The 19,547-nt window shown below is 51.4% G+C and overlaps 1 protein-coding gene and 2 long non-coding RNA genes across 7 annotated transcripts in view; all 3 read left to right on the top strand.

Moving 5' to 3' along the window:
* TRAF1 (TNF receptor associated factor 1) overlaps window positions 1–1,480 on the top strand; it is a 30,464-nt gene extending 28,984 nt beyond the window's left edge. For all 5 annotated transcript variants that reach the window (XM_019454005.2, XM_019454004.2, XM_019454006.2 and 2 more), the window contains one exon: window positions 282–1,480. In XM_019454005.2, the coding sequence (XP_019309550.1) occupies window positions 282–500 (219 nt within the window). In that variant the 3' untranslated portion in view covers window positions 501–1,480. The remainder of the gene's footprint in view (window positions 1–281) is intronic.
* Window positions 1,481–2,582: 1,102 nt separating this feature from the next.
* On the top strand, window positions 2,583–7,246 carry LOC109269888 (uncharacterized). The gene is made up of 2 exons (XR_002081309.2): window positions 2,583–4,340; window positions 4,438–7,246. It is a non-coding gene; the product is annotated as an uncharacterized LOC109269888 (long non-coding RNA).
* Window positions 7,247–9,344: 2,098 nt separating this feature from the next.
* Window positions 9,345–18,186, top strand: LOC109269889 (uncharacterized). Its single transcript, XR_002081310.2, has 4 exons — window positions 9,345–9,524; window positions 13,607–13,721; window positions 15,747–15,838; window positions 17,178–18,186. It is a non-coding gene; the product is annotated as an uncharacterized LOC109269889 (long non-coding RNA).
* The last annotated feature ends 1,361 nt before the right edge of the window (window positions 18,187–19,547 follow it).

Genomic DNA, 19,547 nt, shown 5'->3' with positions numbered 1-19,547 from the left:
CTGGCCTCCTCGTCGGTGCTTGGTCCCGCCTTTAGCACCCGACCAAAGTTGACCACAGCTCTGAATTCCCTCCCTTCTGATCCCTACTCATGGGGCAACCCTTGAAGACTGCTCAGAAACCAGATGCTTCCATTAACCGGGTCTTGCCGCATGCCAGGTGTGGTCCCCACATTGCTGCTTTGGCTACCAGTCTGCCTGAGCTCAGGGGCAGAGGGGCTGTATAGGTGTCCCTCGGTGCTGCCGCCCAGGGCCTGACCTCCCACCTGCCCCCTGCCGCACAGGTCACCTTCATGCTTCTCGACCAGAACAACCGCGAGCACGCCATCGACGCCTTCCGGCCCGACCTGAGCTCGGCATCCTTCCAGCGGCCGCAGAGTGAGACCAACGTGGCCAGTGGCTGCCCACTCTTCTTCCCCCTCAGCAGGCTGCAGTCACCCAGGCATGCCTACGTGAAGGATGACACCATGTTCCTCAAGTGCATCGTGGAGACAAGCGCTTAGGGCGGGTAGGGACTGTGCGAACCACACCTGACTCCCGAGCGAGCACCACTGGGGGTTTAGTAAGATGACTGAGGTCCTGCCCTTGGCGCCCAAGATCCCAGGGCACAATGTTGGGCCGGGCTGGCAGGATCTCAGCGGGCCTGCTAGACTGACCGTGGCTGGCCATCAGCTTAGGTGGCAGGGCCTTGGGCTGGGACCACAGGGGCAAAGGGTCCAGGAGACGGCAGCCGGGTCGTTCGTTGCCCTCTGCACCGAGCACACAACCCTGCAGGTTGAGGCGACTGTGACCAAGGGAGGGAGGGACTACGGACCAGGCCTTTGGCATGGATGGTGAGCATAGGGAGGAGCGCCTGAGCAAAGAAATTCTCAGACAGGAAGATCTCTGCCCAGGGCGGGAAGGCATCAAGTTGGGGCTTGGATTTAAAGATGTTCAAGTTCCTTCCAGCCCAGAAAGTCTCCAGTTTTGGGCCTCTGGCCCAGAAGAGACCTAGGACTTGAAGGGGTTCTGGAAACATTCAGGAACCTCATGCCCACCAGGCTTCTGACTCTCCTTCAGTACCACCAGGTGGGCTGGGCTGGCCCACACAGCACCTGCCATGCCGGGTCTGGCATCTCCGTTCCCCACTGTGCAGGGGCCCGCGTAGTCCTGAGCCTCGTGCCCGCCAGCAGGACTCCCCTGCACCTCCTCCAGGTGAAAGCTCCCAGGATCAGCCGGAAGAAATGTGGAGAAGGAGGGGGGCACAGACTCTCTGCTCTCCTTCCCTTGGAGGCCCCACCACCTTCGCACTTTCCTGCATCTCGTGTCACCTAATTAAGCAAGGTATTCACTTCTCTCAGTTGACTGATCAGGGCCTCTGAGCCACTGAGCAGAGGCTGTCCTTTTCAATATGTATAAAACCAAAGAAAGAAATTTTTGTACATTTCTGTTGAGGTTTCCATGAAGTGCATATCCAACCTGGGCCCAAACCAGGTACCCCACAGCGCCTGAGCCTCTTTATTTGAAAATGGGGGGCGGCACCCTCGCTGGCCCTGCCCCGCGCACGGGGTTTCACGAGGCCCAAATACAGCAAGGAAGCACGAGTGCTTTGTATGTTCGACAGCACCTTGCTGTGCGTGAACATGCCAGGCTTCCTTCTCTTGCCCCCGCGGCGGACAGCTGGTCAGTAGTGGAGACTTCCCTGCTTCCCCTGGACAAGTGGAAGCAACACGTAGAGGTCTGGCCCAGCAAGTTCTGGGGACTCCTGCCTCAGCACCTGTGTCCTGGCGAATGACATCTTTGTCCCCCCACCCTGGGTGCTGAGCTGACGGGATTGAGGACAAGCTGCTTCTAAAGACAACTGCTGTTCTTGCCTTTGCTCACACGTTTCTGATGGGAAGAGACACATCCTCGCTTCTTACAGCGTGAGTGGCAGCCACTGTTTCAGCAAAGCCTCACTGAGCCCCGCCTGTCCTCCCCTCGCCAGACACTAGGGAGGAGGGGTTAAGATGTGCGCCCTACCCTGGAGAAACTCTGAGTTCAGTGGGGGGAACAGGTACATGAGTAGATCTTTGAAACTGATGTGGAAGAGTAGCTCAGAGAAGGCACAGGATCCCAGGTCCATTGGGTGAAGCAGGAAGGGAGGGCTTCATGGAAGAAGTGACATTGAAACTCAGCCTTAAAGTATTTTGAGACGCAGAGGATAGGAGTGTGGGGGAGGGGGGAGACACCAAGGTGGGAGACAGTCTTGGCTTCAGGGAGGGAGGGTGTGCGAGGCAGAAGCATGGAGGGGAAGGGAGGGGAAGGCTGTAGCACCCAAGGCAGCAAGGCAGTCCCAGCTGTCTGAAAGCAGCACCAGGAAGTGGGGTGGGGGGGGAGGTTCTCAGATCGCCCGCAGGTGATCCTTTGGGCTGTTAACAGCAGGATGAGACGATGATTTAAAACATTCAACGGGCGCCTGGGTGGCTCAGTCAGTTAAGTGTTGGACTTCAGCTTAGGTCATGATCTCACGGTTCGTGGGTTCGAGCCCCGCGTCGGGCTCTGTGCTGACAGCTCAGAGCCTGGAGCTCTCTCTCTCGCTCTCTTTCAAAATTAAAAAAAAAAAAAAAATTAAAAATTAAGATAAAACATTCACCCATGTGTTTTCCAGCAAAGCCCTGAGATTAGTGCCCTGTCACCTCACTTGTCACCTCACCTCTCCTCTCTCAGGTGATTCCAGGGGAGGGAAGGCAAGGTGGAGGCAAAGCCACTGTTTCTTGGGTCCCCACAGCTCCCCCGTGAGGCGGGCACCATGTCACCCCGTCTTAAAGATTGGGAAGCCGAGACCAAAGAAGCCAGGTGCCTTGTGCAAGGTCAAGTGGGAACAGGGAAGTGGAGGAGACAGCTGGAATTAGGAGTCGGGTCTTGGTTTCATGTTATTTTCCTTCCTCTTCAAGCTTCCCTTTGGCTGAAGTCTGTGTCTTCTGCCCCGATGAGGTCACATCCTCATGGGAGGCCTCAAGAGGCAATGGGTCCCTCCGCTGCCAGCCACAGGGGCCAGCCCTGTGGGCACACCCCGACCCTGATGCCAACCCCGACCGCCCCTAGGAGGAGAGGGTGAGCACGGTCAGCACCGAGAGCATTTGCCCACAGCTGGGGGCTCACCAGCCGTCTCCTCACTGTGGTCCACCAACAACCCTGAATAGTAGGGACAGCTATTTTTTAGGCCTTTAACTGCTCATTTCTTACTGGAAGAGACACACACTCATTGTAGAAAAACTAGAAAAAAAACAACTACAAAAGTAATATATAGAAGGAAGTAAAAGTCACCCATGAGCCCAGCATCCAGAGGGACTAGGGACGTTTTAGTACATTTTCTTTGTCTTTTTTGAAACAGTGGATGCAGACACACGTAGACTTTTAATTATGCAGCGAAAATCATAGCAATGACAGCTTTATGCCCTCCTGTTTTCATTGACATCCCACTGTAACATTTTACCATTAGCCTCTTTTTATAGGCAAAGGCACAGAAATTAAGAAAAGGGAAGTAACTTTCTCAAGGCCACTCCAGGTAAGTGGTGGAATAGGGATGCACCCTTTTGATGGGATTCCCACTCCGATGGAGAAACGGAGGCACAGAGAAGCGCAGTGACCCACATGAGGTTGCACTTCTGAGGGGTGAGCCCCCAACTGAAGGTCTGGACTCTTCTCTCTCCTGCATGGCGTGCCAGCGGGGCTCCGGGGGAAGTCCCAGGACAGGATCGGCTTTGTGGGTCTGGAAGAGACAACACGTCCAGAAGCTGGTGGGCGGGACACCACACCCACAGCCTGGGCCAGGGGACAGGGATCTGTCCTCTGCCTTCTGGGATCTGTCCTCTGAACCCCAGCAGAGCAAACAGGACGTGCTCTCCCCTACTGACCCTGCCTCCCTGCTGAGCTCGAGAGCAGACACTGACGAAGCCTCAGTTTTCACTTGTGCCACGAGGCTGAAAATTCCAATGTCCCAGTGTTGTGGCCAGGGTGCCAGCGTCGCAGAAACCACTAGCTTTGTACACGGTGGAGTCCCAGTCTGATGAAAACAGAAACAAGGATCCCAAACAGCCGTGGGTGCCTCACCGAACAGCAGACCGTGTGCCGAGGGCTTGCGTGTGTCACTTCAGGAACCTTGCGTAAAAGCCCACGGGGAAGTGTGGTGGTTTTCTCCCGTTTCATGGAGGAGGAAACGCAAGCTCTGAGGAGTAAAAATCATTCACTCAAGGTTACACAAGGGCCAGGAGCCAGGACTTGGATCCAGATCAGTCTATGACAGGTCCAAACCCTACAGTCCAGTGACTTGATCCACATAATGTCGCGGAAATGACACAGAAGGGAGAGATCCGGTTTTCGTTCTGGGCAGACCACAAGTTGATTTTTTAAACAGCCGTAACAAAATGATGATAGCTTATTTATTGAGCACCTACTTTACTTGGCTTTACTTGCAAGGACCACACTTAATATTGATAACTGGCTTGGGAGGAAGGTTATCATTTCTTTCACTCTATAGATGAAGGTACAAGTTCAGAGAGGCCAGGCAAGTTCCCCAAGGACACACAGCTGATAGGCAGGTTTCTGCCCCCACAACCAGAGGTTTTACCCACTGTGGCATCCTCTCCAGTGCTTTGGGGGATGGTCAAACAAATGAGAAGTTTGTCCAGCAGTCTTCTGGGCCAGCTGCCATCCCTTCTTCTCCAGGGGAGATGCCCACGCCCAGAGCACCACAAGGATGGAATGATGCAGGCCATGAGGAAGAAGGATGAAGTCAGGGGAGCACTGGCGTGCCAGTGACCCTTTGCCAGGAGCTGGATCTCATGTGCCACCTCAGCATCTGGGACATGTGTGTTTGTTTAAACAAAGCACATTCAAGTGGCCCAGACTTTGGGGGACCATTCCGGAGGGGGGTATCACACTCAGCTGGGCCAAGGGGAAGGACGCCCCACTCTTCCTTTTCGGATCCTTTCCTCAATCCCCGCCCATCTCACAGATGAGGGGATTTTCCTCCTCAGAAAAGCTGGGGAGCACGGTGCTGGTGTTGTCATAGCTGTTACATGACCACCGTCCAGGCAGGGAGACCCAGAGCACTCGGCGGGTTGGGGGCTCCGGTGGTGGCCTGGGATTTCTCTCCTGGAGGTCAGCTGAGCCATCGTCCCTCCCTGCCCGCTGTCCCGACCCTCTCCTCTCGCTCTGGGGCAGTAGGCTCCACTCTGGGAGAAGTGCAGCCTCTGTTCTCTGCGTACCGATGAAAACAAGGAGCTCAGAGGAGAAAAGTGACTCACCCGGGAGCACCCAGCTGCCAAGGGGCAGAGCCTGCCTGGGACCGGGGTCTTTTGCCACAACGCCCGGCCCTTCTCCCTGCACCCAGTAGCTTGTTGGTATGGATACTAAAGATTCTCTTTCTGGAAACAAGGGATTTCTACCCCCCAGCCCACCCCCAAGCACAGCCCCACCTGTCAGGAAATCCCAGGGCCAGCAGTGGAATGGAAACATTTGGGACGGTGGGTGAGAAAGCTCCCCTCTGCTGCTACTGTCCTCCCACATATGGCTATAGGGGGCCAGGTGGGCGGGGTAATGAGGACACTCTGAACCCCCAAGACCATCACAACGTCCCGTGTTCAGCCTGCTCAGGACTCTATACTCTTGCTGTGGGATCTTGGGCCAGTCATCTGCCGTCTCTGAGCTCATTTTCCCTCTCTGCACAGTGGACAGGTGGTTGGCGAGAGTTACAGGTCTCCAGCACTGACCATGTTGGATTCTGAGCGCAGAGAGTCTGACGGAGAGAGGCCCTCTTCCCATGGGAATCTCCGGTGATATCTTTTCTCAGTCCTGGCCCCTGCTCCTTGAGGAGGACCTAAGGCTCTGGCCCTGTCTGCCCTCACAGGGCCGCCAGTCACGGCCTCCCCACAGTACACGGGCTGGATTCCCTCTGAGATGGGTCAAGGGGTGCAGGTCACTGAAGACTGTCTCCCCAAGCCTTACACTTGCATTTGGTCTGGGATCCATGTGTTGGAGTCCAACAGTGCAGTTCAAGCCACGCCTCTGTCATTTAGTAGCCGCGTGTCCTTGGGCATGTTATTGAACCTCCCCGTGCCTCAGTTTCCCCATGTGTGAAATGGTGATATTAAACTTCTACCTCATAGGGGCATTGTGGGATGAAGCAGGCCAACGTATGGCAAGGACGTGGTGAGCACATGGCCTGCCCCTCATATTACTACTACAATCCTCATTATAGTCTTAACCCTCGGCCTCCAGCCCCCCGAGGATCCATCAGTCAAAGCCATAACACCCTCTTCCCTCTTCCTGCCTCTGCCTCCAAATCAGTGAATGACTTTAGACCAGCCCCTTCCCCTCTGTGGGCCTCGGTGACCCTGCCTACAAAATGACCCTTGAACCTGAGGAGGGCAGGGCCACCGTCTCTCTCTAGGGGTCTCCCCAGGGGGGGCCACCGGACGCAGCACAGGGTCTGGCACTCGGGGGACAACACAGATGGATATCCAGCATGCTCAGCACCGTGCCGTTTCTGCCAACTCTTACATCGCCAGGATCCCAAGGAAGAACACGCACCTCTTTCTCCCACAGGCATGGAACCTGGCTAAAGAGCGGATTAGGTTGTTCATATCTGGAGCATTCCTTTCTGAACTGCTGCCGGCTGTTTTCAGAGCCTTACCACCCATTCCCACACCTCCTTCTGGCCCAGGGGTCTCCCTGCAGCTCGAAGGACAGCCCCGCCCCGTGCAAGGTTCAAGATGGAGCTGGAACACTGGTCTGGAGGGGGAACCTGACACAGACCACAGCCACCTCGGGGTTCCTGCTCCACTCCTGCCTTTCTCCCTGGCTCCTGCCAGCTGGCCAGCCCCGCCCACTGGTGCAGGGGAGAGTTTGGCTCCGGAATAGGCTATCTGTTGGCCTCCAGAAAGACAGTGGAGGGTGCCCCAGAATGCAAGCACCTCTGGTCTAAACCCCAGCCTCCCACTGTTCAGCTGGGCACGGAGAGGCCAGGGCAGGTGCCCAGGCCAGCAGGGCGAGCCAGCGGGAGAGCTAGAACAAGAGCCCCAGGCCTCAAAGAGCACTTAGCTGGTCCCCTGCTCCCAACCAATCCACAGCCCACACAGGAGCAGAGCTAGGTGAGAGCCGAGCCTTGGGGAGGTCACCTGCCAGGAAAGAGCTACAGGCCCCTTGTCAACAAGGAGAAAGCCAGCTTCCTGCTGCTCCCCAGACTTGGTTCTAGAAGGGGGAGAGGAGAATAGACAGAAAGACAGGAAGAGCTTGTGAGGATGCTCAGCAGGTCCCTTGAGGTCCTCCGAAGTATCCAGAGGCCTACGAGCCAGGGAGGCAGAGGGCACAGCCGCCTTTGCCCTGGAGAGATACTCAACGCTGTGCCCAGATGTCATCGAGACCTTCCTTCACACAACCCTCTGTCCCCAGAGCACGTTCAAACCTGGACACCCTGGATAAACCTGGACATCCTTTGACCTTCACCAGAGCCTGTTACGAGTTGCCTTTTACGGGTGAGGCAACTGAGACTCATAGCGGTTGGGCAATGTGACATGGATGGGAAGGGTTCCCACTGGGTCCCCTCCCTGGCTCAGCTGCCACATCACTAGGAACCTTTTGCAAGCCTCTTCCGGCTCTGGGCCTCGGTTTTCCCATGTGTAAAACGAGGCCGCTGTACCAATGGCCTCTGAGGACCCTCCAAGCAGTCAGGTGTCCTGGCACGGGGCAGCCCCGGCCTCCAGCCTGCCAGTGTATTGCCACCCCTCTTGCAGTTGAACAAGCACTTATATGCCCGGTAGCTTGTTGCATTTTCTCAGGCGTGGGCATTAGCAGCCCCATCTTATGCACGAGGCAAGTAGAGTCAAGCAGGGACATGAAGTGACTCGCTCAAGGCCCCACAGCGTGTTAGTGGTTGGGCTGCACTGTGAAGCTAGGAGATCTGACCAGACTTTCCACCTCGATTCCCTAGAGCTGTGCCGTCCAGCCCGGTAGTCACCGATACGTGTGGCAGGCTGACCTCCACATCCTAATCCCCGAAAGGGTGCCTACGCTGCCTTCCATGGCAAAGGGACTTTGCAGATGTGATTAAGGATCTCGGGACAGGGAGGTTATGGATCATCTGGGTGGACCCGATATGATCACAAGAATGCTCACAGGTGGGAGTCCGGGAAGGCAAAGCAACAGACAACCAAAGCAGGGGGAGAAGATGTGCCCACAGAAGCAGGGGTTGTGATGATGCCCTTTGGAGGCGGAGGAAGGGACACATGGACGGCATGTAGGTGGCCCCCAGAAGCTGGAAAAGATAAGGAAGGAATTCTCCCCCGGAGTCTCCAGCGAGAACCCAGCTCTGCCAACACCTTGATTTTATTATTTTTTTAATTTTTTTTTAACATTTATTTATTTTTGAGACACAGAGCATGAACAGGGGAGGGTCAGAGAAAGAGGGAGACACAGAATATAAAACAGGCTCCAGGCTCTGAGCTGTCAGCACAGAGCCTGACGCGGGGCTTGAACCCACGAACTGTGAGATCATGACCTGAGCCGAAGTCAGACGCTTAACCGACTGAGCCACCCAGGCGCCCCAACACCTTGATTTTAAAAGCCCCCATAAGACTCATTTCAAGATTTGCGGCATTCAGAATCCTAAGATGATACATTTATGCTGTTTTGAGCCACTGAGATTGTGATAATATGTTACCGCGGCAACTCGGAACTAAGGCCGCACTTGAAATGTGGTCACTCTAAATTGAGATGAGCTGTACGTCTAATACACGCACTTTGGGGCGCCTGGGTGGCTCAGTCGGTTGAGCGTCCGACTTCAGCTCAGGTCGTGATCTCACCGTCTGTGGGTTCGAGCCCTGCGTCGGGCTCTGCGCTGACAGCTCAGAGCCTGGAGCCTGCTTGGGATTCTGAGTCTCCCTCTCTCTGACCCTCCCCCGTTCATGCTCTGTCTCTCTCTGTGTCTCAAAAATAAATGTAAAATACACGCATTTCGAAGACTCACTGCAAAGAGGAGAATTTATTTCATGACAATTTTTATATTGACGACACGTTGAAATGACCCGCATTTCAATATATTAGATTAACTATATGATGACAATTAATTTCCCCCACTTCTTTCTTTACGTGTCGATATTGGAAAATTCAGAATTACACACGCAGCTCGCACTGCATTCCCATGGGTCAGCGCTCTCGAGGTGGACTTTTCTCACTGCCTCTAGCTGGGCTGGGCAGACCGGGCCCCACCCCCTGTGCTATAGTTGGGATGGGGCGGGGGGCTGGTGCTGGGGAGAAGAATCAGCCCCCCACCCACCCTGCAGGTGGGGGTCAGATCAAGACCCTCCTCTCCCACGCCCCTCCCCCTGGGGCGAGTCCCGCTTCCGGCCCGGCCCACGTCCCTGCGAGACTTGACTTTTATTTTTAGCAGCCTCAGCGCCGCTGGCTCTCAAGCTTACTGGGTGTGGGCCAGCCCCAGGCCACCATTTCCCTGCCAGCGGGGGTCTCCGGGGACCGGGCTCCACGTTTGGAGCCTCTCAGGGCTGGTAAGCAAGCCTCTCAACATCCCACGGCAAGTAAAGTTTCCATGCGCGTTTTCCATGTCGAGGCCCAGGCCAGGAGGTCTCTACAAGCGAGGAGGGGGCTGAGCAGAGTCTGAGCCTTTCCTCCCAGAGGCCTGACCCTGGGGACCCAACGCGGGCCGCTTGCCAGGTCTCATGCAGCCTTTCTCTGGGGGCATTTTATACCTTGGAAAGTATCCTAAGCAAGGGAAAAGGCCAGAAGCAATTTGGAAGGAGGTGGGGGTGGCTGAAACTTAGCTTCAGGCTGTGCAGGCAACATCTTCTAGAATAAAGTGGGTCCGAGTAGTAAAAAAAAATCCATGCAAACATAAAGGCAAAGCTACATGAAAACCAGAGTGCCTGATGGCTCAGAACCCAGACTCCAGCATCAGGAATACCTGGCTTCCAGTCCCTGCCCCATCCCTTAGAGAGCTCTGGGTTGGCCTGCTCTGGGCCTCGTCTCCTCCCCTGCCCAGTCTGCACACATTAGCACTTGGAAGAGTGCTGACCTCATGCAGGAACCTGCCTAGCACGGTGCCCAATGCTGGTGCCCAGCCCTAGAGAATGTTCCATGTTGTTAGTATTTACCAAGGGCTCCAGGTGTATCCAGCACTGTGTGAAACAGTTAATTCTCCCCATTGATACACAACAAGCTCATGAGGTCCCCGCTGTCACTATCGCCATTGAAGAAAAGGAAACTGAGGCAGAGGCAGGGGATGTCCCTCTTTCAGCTATTGTGAGGGGCAGAGCCAGGAATTTTTTTGGTAATGGCTTCATTGAGATATAATTCACATGCCATACAATTCACCCCTTTAAAGTGTACAAGTCGGTGGTGTATATATATATATATATATATATACACATATATATACATTATATATATATACATATATACATATACACACACATACATACTGGTGTATTATTTTTGTTTCTTTGGTGGAATCCTAACTGATACGTCTAGACTCGTTTTTAGTTTTAAATCACGTTCTATTTTCTAAGTACACATTTGTTTTTAAGTGGACAGATTATATAGTAATTTAAAAATAATATAAAGGTAGGGTATATTTTATGGCGAATAAATGATACTTCAATAAAGCCATTGAAAAATAATACTATAAAAGTGACAGCGGCTCATTACTTTTAAAAGGGAAGGGGAAATACAGAAAAGCATCCGACTACTCAGAGATGACCACTGTTAACATGGTGGTATATTTCCTTCCAGACATAGATATGGGGTATAGGTACAGATATGGATGAACCAGACACACACACAATCATCAATATTGGGATATGTGTACATCATTCTTTACCTTGCATTTCCTATTTCCTATTGACAGTTTTCTATACCATTAAAAAAAAAATATAGGGGCACTTGGGCGGCTCAGTCAGTGAAGTGCCCAACTCTTGATTTCAGCTCAGGTCATGACCTCACGGCTCATGGGTTCGAGCCCCACATCGGGCTCCGCGCTGACACTGCAGAGATTGCTTAGGGTTGTCTCTCCCCTTTCTCTCTGCCCCTACGCCACTGGCTCTCTCTCTCAAAATAAAAGAATAAACTTTAAAAAATATTAAAAAGAAAAAAATCTAGGAGCAACTGGGTGGCTCAGTCGGTTGAGCATCTGACTCTTGATTTCAGCTCAGGTCATGATCCCAGGGTCGTGGGATTGAGCCCTCCAAGCTGAGCTTGGAGCCTCCTTAAAATTCTCCCTCTCTCTCTCTCTCTCTCTGTCTTTTTTCTCCCTCTGCCCCTCTCCCCCACTCGCACTATCTCTCTCAAAATAAATAAACGTTAAAAAAAATTAAATGGAATTGTATTTCATATTGTGTAATATGTCCTCATCCAAGTAAGTTCTGTGGTTTGTTAATAGCATTGTACCAATTTCAATTTCCTGGTTTTGAAAATGTCCCATAGTTACATAAGAAGCTGTCGCTGGGGAGAGCTAGGTGATGGGGTACCTGAGGATTCTGGACTATTTCTGCAACTTCCAAACAAAAGGGTAAAATGTAAAACCAATGTAGAAAAAGAGTCATTTTGATTCTCTTTTAATTTTGATGGACTCATTTTTTTATTTTTTTATTTTATTTTTTTTCAATATATGAAATTTATTGTCAAATTGGTTTCCATACAACATCCAGTGCTCATCCCAAAAGGTCCCCCCCTCAATACCCATCACCCACCCTCCCCTCCCTCCCACCCCCCCATCAACCCTCAGTTTGTTCTCAGTTTTTAAGAGTCTCTTATGCTTTGGCTCTCTCCCACTCTAACCTCTTTTTTTTTTCTTTCCCCTCCCCCATGGGTTTCTGTTAAGTTTCTCAGGATCCGCATAAGAGTGAAACCATATGGTATCTGTCTTTCTCTGTATGGCTTATTTCACTTAGCATCACACTCTCCAGTTCCATCCACGTTGCTACAAAGGGCCATATTTCGTTCTTTCTCATTGCCACGTAGTACTCCATTGTGTATATAAACCACAATTTCTTTATCCATTCATCAGTTGATGGACATTTAGGCTCTTTCCATAATTTGGCTATTGTTGAGAGTGCTGCTATAAACATTGGGGTACAAGTGCCCCTATGCATCAGCACTCCTGTATCCCTTGGGTAAATTCCTAGCAGTGCTATTGCTGGGTCATAGGGTAGGTCTATTTTTAATTTTCTGAGGAACCTTCACACTGTTTTCCAGAGTGGCTGCACCAATTTGCATTCCCACCAACAGTGCAAGAGGGTTCCCGTTTCTCCACATCCTCTCCAGCATCTATAGTCTCCTGATTTGTTCATTTTGGCCACTCTGACTGGCGTGAGGTGATATCTGAGTGTGGTTTTGATTTGTATTTCCCTGATAAGGAGCGACGTTGAGCATCTTTTCATATGCCTGTTGGCCATCCGGATGTCTTCTTTAGAGAAGTGTCTATTCATGTTTTCTGCCCATTTCTTCACTGGGTTATTTGTTTTTCGGGTGTGGAGTTTGGTGAGCTCTTTATAGATTTTGGATACTAGCCCTTTGGATGGACTCATTTTTTTAAACTCTTTCCTCCATCAGAAATTTATTTTATATATAGTGAGAGGCAAGGCTCTGACTTTTTTCTGGATGGCTGGCCAATCGTACTAGCCTTCCTATGGAACCATTCTTTACCTGGTGATTTGTGCTGCTATCTTTATCATATACTGAAGCCTCTAGGTGATAAGGACTGTTTGTGAGCTGGTTGTGTTTTTTTTATCTTTTTTTTTTTTTTTTTTTTGCCATTTGTTACATCCTTTCCACTCTGTTTTGATTTTTATAGCTTTAGTATGTTCTAAAATGTTCCAGGACAGCTGTTATTTTCCTTCACACATCGAATTACTCTTCTTAAAAAATGACTCTTGGGGTGCCTGGGTGGCTCAGTCGGTTAGGCATTCGACTTCGACTCAGGTCTTGATCTCAAGGCTCGTGAGTTCAAGCCCCGCCTTGGGCTCTGTGCTGATAGCTCAGAGCCTGGAGCCTGTTTCAGATTCTGTGTCTCCCTCTCTCTCTCTCTGTCCCTCCCTCACTTGTTCCCTCCCTCCCTCTCTCTCTCTAAAATAAACATTAAAAAGAAATTTTAATGACTTATTTTTCAACATATTTTGATTTTTTATTCTTCCAGATACAACAAACGTTATTAAATATTTCAAAGATTTCTTGTTGGACTCTCATTAAACTTGCAATGTAACCCGAGGGAAGCTGACATCTGTACAATATCCAGTCTTCCCATCCAAGACCGTCGTATGACAGAACCTCCCTTTATTTCTTTGTGTGTTTCTCAATAAGAATTTGTCGTTTCTTCTTGTAGATATTTCAGATTTCTTGTTCAGTTTTGTCATTGGTATTTTACGACTGAGATCTTCTTAATAAAAATTCTATTTTCTAGTGGTTTTGTTGGTACATAGATGGTACAGATATACAGGACTGTGATCACCTTTCCTATCCAGTCGCTTCACTGCATCTCTTATTAATCCTAGTAGCTTTTTCAGTGAATTCTCTTGGTTTCCAAGGGGCACAAACAGATCCTCTTTAACTCAGCTTCATTTTGCCTCCTTTCCAACAGCAGTAGCACTCTGGAGCCACAGGACCATTGGGTGGATAAACATAAGCGAGTGATTTATGATCTACAAAGTTTAATTCCCTTGCACGTAGACTACGAAAATAATACCGAGATACAAGTAAGCACTGCCCCCCTTGCTGAGGTGCTACAAGCATCAGATAAAATTGTCGATATCAACTCCAATTTCAGAGTCCTTAAGCAGTAATAGTGTCTTTTTCTCCCCCTCACCTTCTTGCTTCACATCTTACTGGGGTGGCTTACACTTGAAGATCAATGTTGAATAACAATGGTAACAGACGTCCCTATTAGGTTCCTAATTTTAACTGGAGGGCTTTCAGGGCGTTACCAAAGAGCTTGTTAATCACGTGATCATGCTCCTCTAGCTGGAGCAGAAACACAACAGGAAAATCACAGACCCTGTTTAAGGCCATCGGGCTCCCTTAAATTTGAGAGCTCAAAAACCTCCCACAATTCTATGTGTCGACTATACATCAATGAAGCTGAAAACAAAAAAAAAGATTTTGTTGAAAATCTTGCTGGAGGTTGCTATGCTTTGTTTTCTTTCTTTCTTTCTTTTCTTTTTCTTTTCTTAATTTTTTTTTTAACGTTTATTTATTTTTGAGAGAGAGAGAGAGACAGAGCATGAACGGGGGAGGAGCAGAGAGAGAGGGAGACACAGAATCGGAAGCAGGCTCCAGGCTCTGAGCCATCAGCCCAGAGCCCGACGCGGGGCTCGAACTCACGGACCACGAGATCGTGACCTGAGCTGAAGTCGGACGCTCAACCGACTGAGCCACCCAGGCGCCCCTTCTTTTTTTTGAAAGACAGAGAACAGGCAGAGAAAGAACAGAGAGAGAGAGACAGAATCCAAAGCAGGCTCCAGGCTGTCAGCACAGAGCCCTAGGCAGGGCTCGAACTCACCCACCGTGAGATCATGACCTGAGCCAAAGTCAGACGCTTAACAGACTGAGCCACCCAGGCGCCCCTGTTTTGTTTTCTTAAGGAGTCCATTCCTTTATGAGTTTCAGCAACTCTGGAATCCAAGTGAGAAAAACCCCCAGGATGCCAGGGTAAAGTTTCAGCAGGGCCTGTCTCCTTGTGGAGCTCAGACAGAAAGAGCACTGGACCTGGGTCCTTTAACCTGGCTTCAGATCCTGATGGAGTGGGGGAGGGAGGGGGAGAGCTCCTTGCTAGCTGCGTGACTTTGGACAAGCCCTATTAGCGGCCCTGAGCCCAGCTGTCATCAAGGGTGGAGCTGAATATCCAACCCCGGGGCCATTCCCTGGGATCACACTCTGAGATCCTGACACAGGGAAGCTTCCCCTGGGAATGGGAGGTGGGAGGGAACTGAGCGCTCTGGGGGACTGTGGGCTGGGTTTAAGGGGGAAAATTCCTAAAGCCTTCTCCCAATACATTGTCTATGAAGTGTGTTGACTCATCAAATCCTCCTAACATCTACGTTCCTGGCACCGTGCTAGTCCCGGGAATCAGTGGTCAACAGCCCCGCGCCCGGGGTGGCTGGGGAGACAGACAACACAGGAGCACAGATAAACGTGCTTTCTTGCAGGAGGACGGGGCAGGGGCGACCCGCGCAGCGCCCGGCCGATCGATCGCAGGAGTCGGCTTCCTCCCTTCAGTCCGCTCGGGCCAGGCCCAGCGCCGCCCAGCACCCGCAGCCAGAAGGAATGCGTTGAGCCACGCTTGCATTCCAAGCACGCGGTTCTGCTCTCCCAGGAGCCGGTTCCGGACCGCCCCAGGCCCTCCCGGGGCAGCCAGGGCCTCTCCAGGCCTCCGGGGCCTCCTGCCCTGCCTTACCCACCCCCTGCCGGAGCGCCGCCCAGGGGGGCGAAGGGAGGGCCTGACCGGAGGGAGCGAGCTAACCTGTGTAGTGGGGGACGCTGGGTGCCAGCAGGTGCCCTTCCAGCAGCCCCACCAGGGACTTGCCCGGGACTGCAATGTGGTCTAGAAGGACCGGGGCAAGGCGGCCCCAGGGGCCTCAGGAATCCCAAGGATCCTGTTTTTCTGTTGCAGAAAAAAAACAAACATTTCAAATAAAAATCCTAAGGTTGGCATTTAGGGGCCCAACCAACCCTTCCAATCAGGTTTCCGGTAACTTTGTCTTCTTTTCTCCTCCCTGCTGAAGCCCTTGTCTTAGGGTCTGTGACTGACGGCGCCCGTCCAGGAGCAGCAGCAGGTGGCAATCAACACTCCAAGGTTGGCTTGATGCTTGACCAGGTGAGGGGATTGCTCGGCACCCACCGGGTGAGGCCCGATTCCCACATCAGTCTCATTTCCCTGACAGACTCCTACTGTAGAAGCACCGGCCTTCTTTACAGATGAGGGAGTTCAGGCTGGGAGCTGGAACCCAGGCTCTACTCCACTGGTCTACAAACGGCACGTGCATCCAAATCACCCTGAGGGCTTATTAGAACACAGAGTGCTGGGCCCACACCCAGGTTTTGTGACTCAGTAGTTCTGGGGTGGAGTTGGGTGATTTGCATTTATCACACATTCCCAGTTGATGCTGATGCTTTTGGTGCCAGGACCACACTTTGGGAACCTCTGCCCTCCACAACGATGCCCCCTCTGGATCAATTTTTGGCATTTAGGCAGACCTTACGTTCCCCATAATGCCACTTCCCGCGGCGAAGATCTGTGATGAATTTACCTAACCCATCACGATACTACAGGACTACGTTCCTGACTGTCCATCTGATGTTCCGTCCCCAGAGGACTGCCCTCCCTGTGCTCCGTTCAGTCCTCGGGAAGTGCTCCCCCGAACACCAACAGGACCCAAATTTCCTACAGTGGGGGTGCGGCCATCAAGCAATGAGGGCAAATGACCCTTCATGATGAATTTGCTCCTAAGTGATCTCTAGGAAAGGGGCCGCTCAGGGCCAGGGAAGGAGCTGGAAAGCTTGGGGAAAACTGCCAGAGGCTTCCAGAAAAGGGGTGTTCAGGACTTGGGCTGGGGAGCTGAGTTATGCACGGGGCAGGACAGGGTCTTCAGCACCTGAGCACGCTGGAGAGTGATGCCCGCCGCCCCCACCCCCCCCTCCACCCCCCCCCACCCCCACCCCCACCCCCAACAGGAAGCGACCTGCCATCACTGCTGTAACCACGGGGGCCCTGGGCGTGGTAGGCAGAGACTTGGGACAGAGAGCTGAGGAACTGGAGACCTTCCCAGAACTCATTTCCATTTTATTCCCCAGCGTGTACATGTGGCTTCTTTGTCAGATTCTAGAGGGCTTGAGCAGAGCAAGAGTCTATTCTCACTCATGCTGCACCTTATTAATTAGGCTATGAAAGAATGACATCATATATGAGGGAGCTCTTATTAACAGTCACAGCCGCTATTTATCAAGTGCCTGCTATGTACCAGGCACTTTACATACATAATCCCACTCAATCCTCCAACAGCTCTGATGAATAAGGTGAGTGCTGAGATTATCCCCATTTTACAGGTGGGAAAATGAAGGCTAAGAGAGGTTAAATAATTTGTGTAAGGTCCTAGTGGCTGGGAAATGACAGACCTGTTGTCTCTCCATCTCTAAACTGCCGCTTTCCACCCTAGCATCCTGCCCTCGTTTCCTGAACACCTGCTGTGCAAGGCTCTGGGTGGTTCTGCAAGATGAATCATTTAAGCAGTCACTTACTCAACAAACCTTTTTTTGAGCACTTGCTACTTTGTATGGGCTTATTTATTTATAGCATGCCTTGTTCCAGAAAACACATAACAGAACTTCTGTATTTGAGAGACTAAAATTTTAAAGGTGTGGTCACGGGACGAGTGACAAATGGAAAACAGAAGTTGAAAAGGTCAGAAGAGCCCAGGAATGAAACAGCGATCCAAAGTACAGGCCTTGAGGTCCTACGTGGTACAGAGACAGGCTACAGGTTGTCCTCTGAGCTTTCCAGCAGCCAAAACCAGATCCCACGCCGTTCGGGATCCATGAACCAGTTGCAAGAGGAGAAACATGACTCACGTAGGTCCCAGGACCAGAGAGGCCTTTTCCCGGTGCGTTCGCAGAAGAGACAGAGCATCATCAAACGTAGGGAGCGATGTCCACAACGCTGCACATACAACACAGGTGTCAGGGGACCTTTCCCTTAGGCCCTTCATGCTGGCCCAAGTCCTGTAGCCTTTTTGCAGCAGGGAGAGGACGACAGCACAGGGCAAGCATGCCTCGCCCTGGCTTAATCCATGTGCAGTGTTTGTAGGAAACATTTACAGCAAACTTGCAGTCAACTGGCTAAATGCAGTCCTCGGGTGAGCTTTGTTTGGCCCGAGAAGGATATTTAAATTGATTGGATTACAAGGGGGTATATGCACCCCGATGTTCATACCAGCGTTATCAACAATAGGCAAATCACAGGGGCGCCCGGGGGCTCAGTCGGTTGAGTGTCTGACTTCAGCCCAGGTCATGATCTCATGTTCACAAGTTCGAGCCCCGTGTCCGGCTCTGTGCTGACAGCTCAGAGCCTGGAGCCTGCTTTGGAGTCTGTGTCTCCCTCTCTCTTTCTCTCTCTGTGCCCCTCCTCCACTTGTGCTCTGTCTCTGTCTCTGTCTCTGTCTCTCTCTCTCTCTAAAATAAATAAACATTAAAAAAAGAAACGATAGCCAAGTTACAGAAGCAGCCCAGGTGTCCACGACTGACGAATGGATAAAAAACATACACCACGGAGGGGCGCCTGGGTGGCTCAGTCGGTTAAGCAGCCGACTTCGGCTCAGGTCATGATCTCACGGTCGGTGAGTTCGAGCCCTGCGTCGGGCTCTGTGCTGACAGCTCAGCCTGAAGCCTATTTCAGATTCTGTGTCTCCCTCTCTCTGACCCTCCCCCGTTCAGGCTCTGTCTCTATCTCAAAAATAAATAAACGTTAAAAAAAAATTAAAAAAAAAAAAAACATACACCATGGAATATTACTGAGTCATCAAAAGGAATTGGAATCTTGCCATTTGCAATGACGTGGTTGGAGCTATAGTGTATTATGCTAAGTGTATTTGTCAGAGAAAGACAGATATCATATGATTTCACCCATATGTGAAATTTAAGAAACAAAACAAATGAGCAAGGGGAGAGACAAACTAGGAAACAGACTCTTTTGTTTTTTTTAACGTTCATTTTTGACAGAGAGAGAGAGCATGAGTGGGGGTGGGGGAGTGCAGAGAGAGAGGGAGACACAGCATCCAAGGCAGGCTCCAGGCTCTGAGCTGTCAGCACAGAACCTGACACGGGGCTCGAACCCATGAACAGCAAGATCACGACCTGAGCCAAAGTCGGACGCTCAACCGACGGAGCCACCCAGGTGCTCCGGAAACAGACTCTTAACTATGGAGAACTGATGCTTACCGGGGGGGGGGGGGGGGGGGAGGGGGGATGGGTGAAACAGGTGATGGGGATTAAGAAGGGCACTTGTGATGAGCACTAGGTGATGGATAGAAGTGTATAGAAACGCTGAATATTGTATACCCGAAACTAATGCTACATGTTCACCGACTGGAAATTAAATAAAAACTTTTAAAACGTGATTGAATCACTTGTCAACTTTAAACTGTTAGATTTCACAGAAAAATCCAGATTTGGGAGGTCTATTAAAAAGGAATGGGGGGGGTGCGGAGAATGACAACATGGGGCCCACATTCCCAAAGAACAAGGATTGGCTAGGGCTAAGTAGTTTTCCAATCCCCTCCCGTGGTTCCCTGAAGACGCTTTATGTTGTTAACTTCCTTGCCTGGCTTTGCAAGTCCTGGGGAGCTCGAAGCCCCGAGCTGTAGCACTCGGGCGTGCATCAGAATCATCCAGTAACTTGTTCACATTGCGGGGTCCCAGAGGGGCTCCTTGGATCCGGGGTGGGGCTCAGACAGGCATCCTTCTCCCAAGTATTGTGATGCAGGTGGTCCCTCCTAATAGGCCTGGGTTATTAGGGTTGGGAGGGGGGGTGC

The sequence above is a fragment of the Panthera pardus genome, unplaced genomic scaffold (assembly GCF_024362965.1).
Source record: "Panthera pardus isolate Hobbes unplaced genomic scaffold, ASM2436296v1 HiC_scaffold_20, whole genome shotgun sequence".
Taxonomy (NCBI): Eukaryota; Metazoa; Chordata; class Mammalia; order Carnivora; family Felidae; genus Panthera; species Panthera pardus.
Note: the sequence above shows the minus strand (reverse complement) of the source record. Positions and strands in the feature narration are given on the sequence as shown.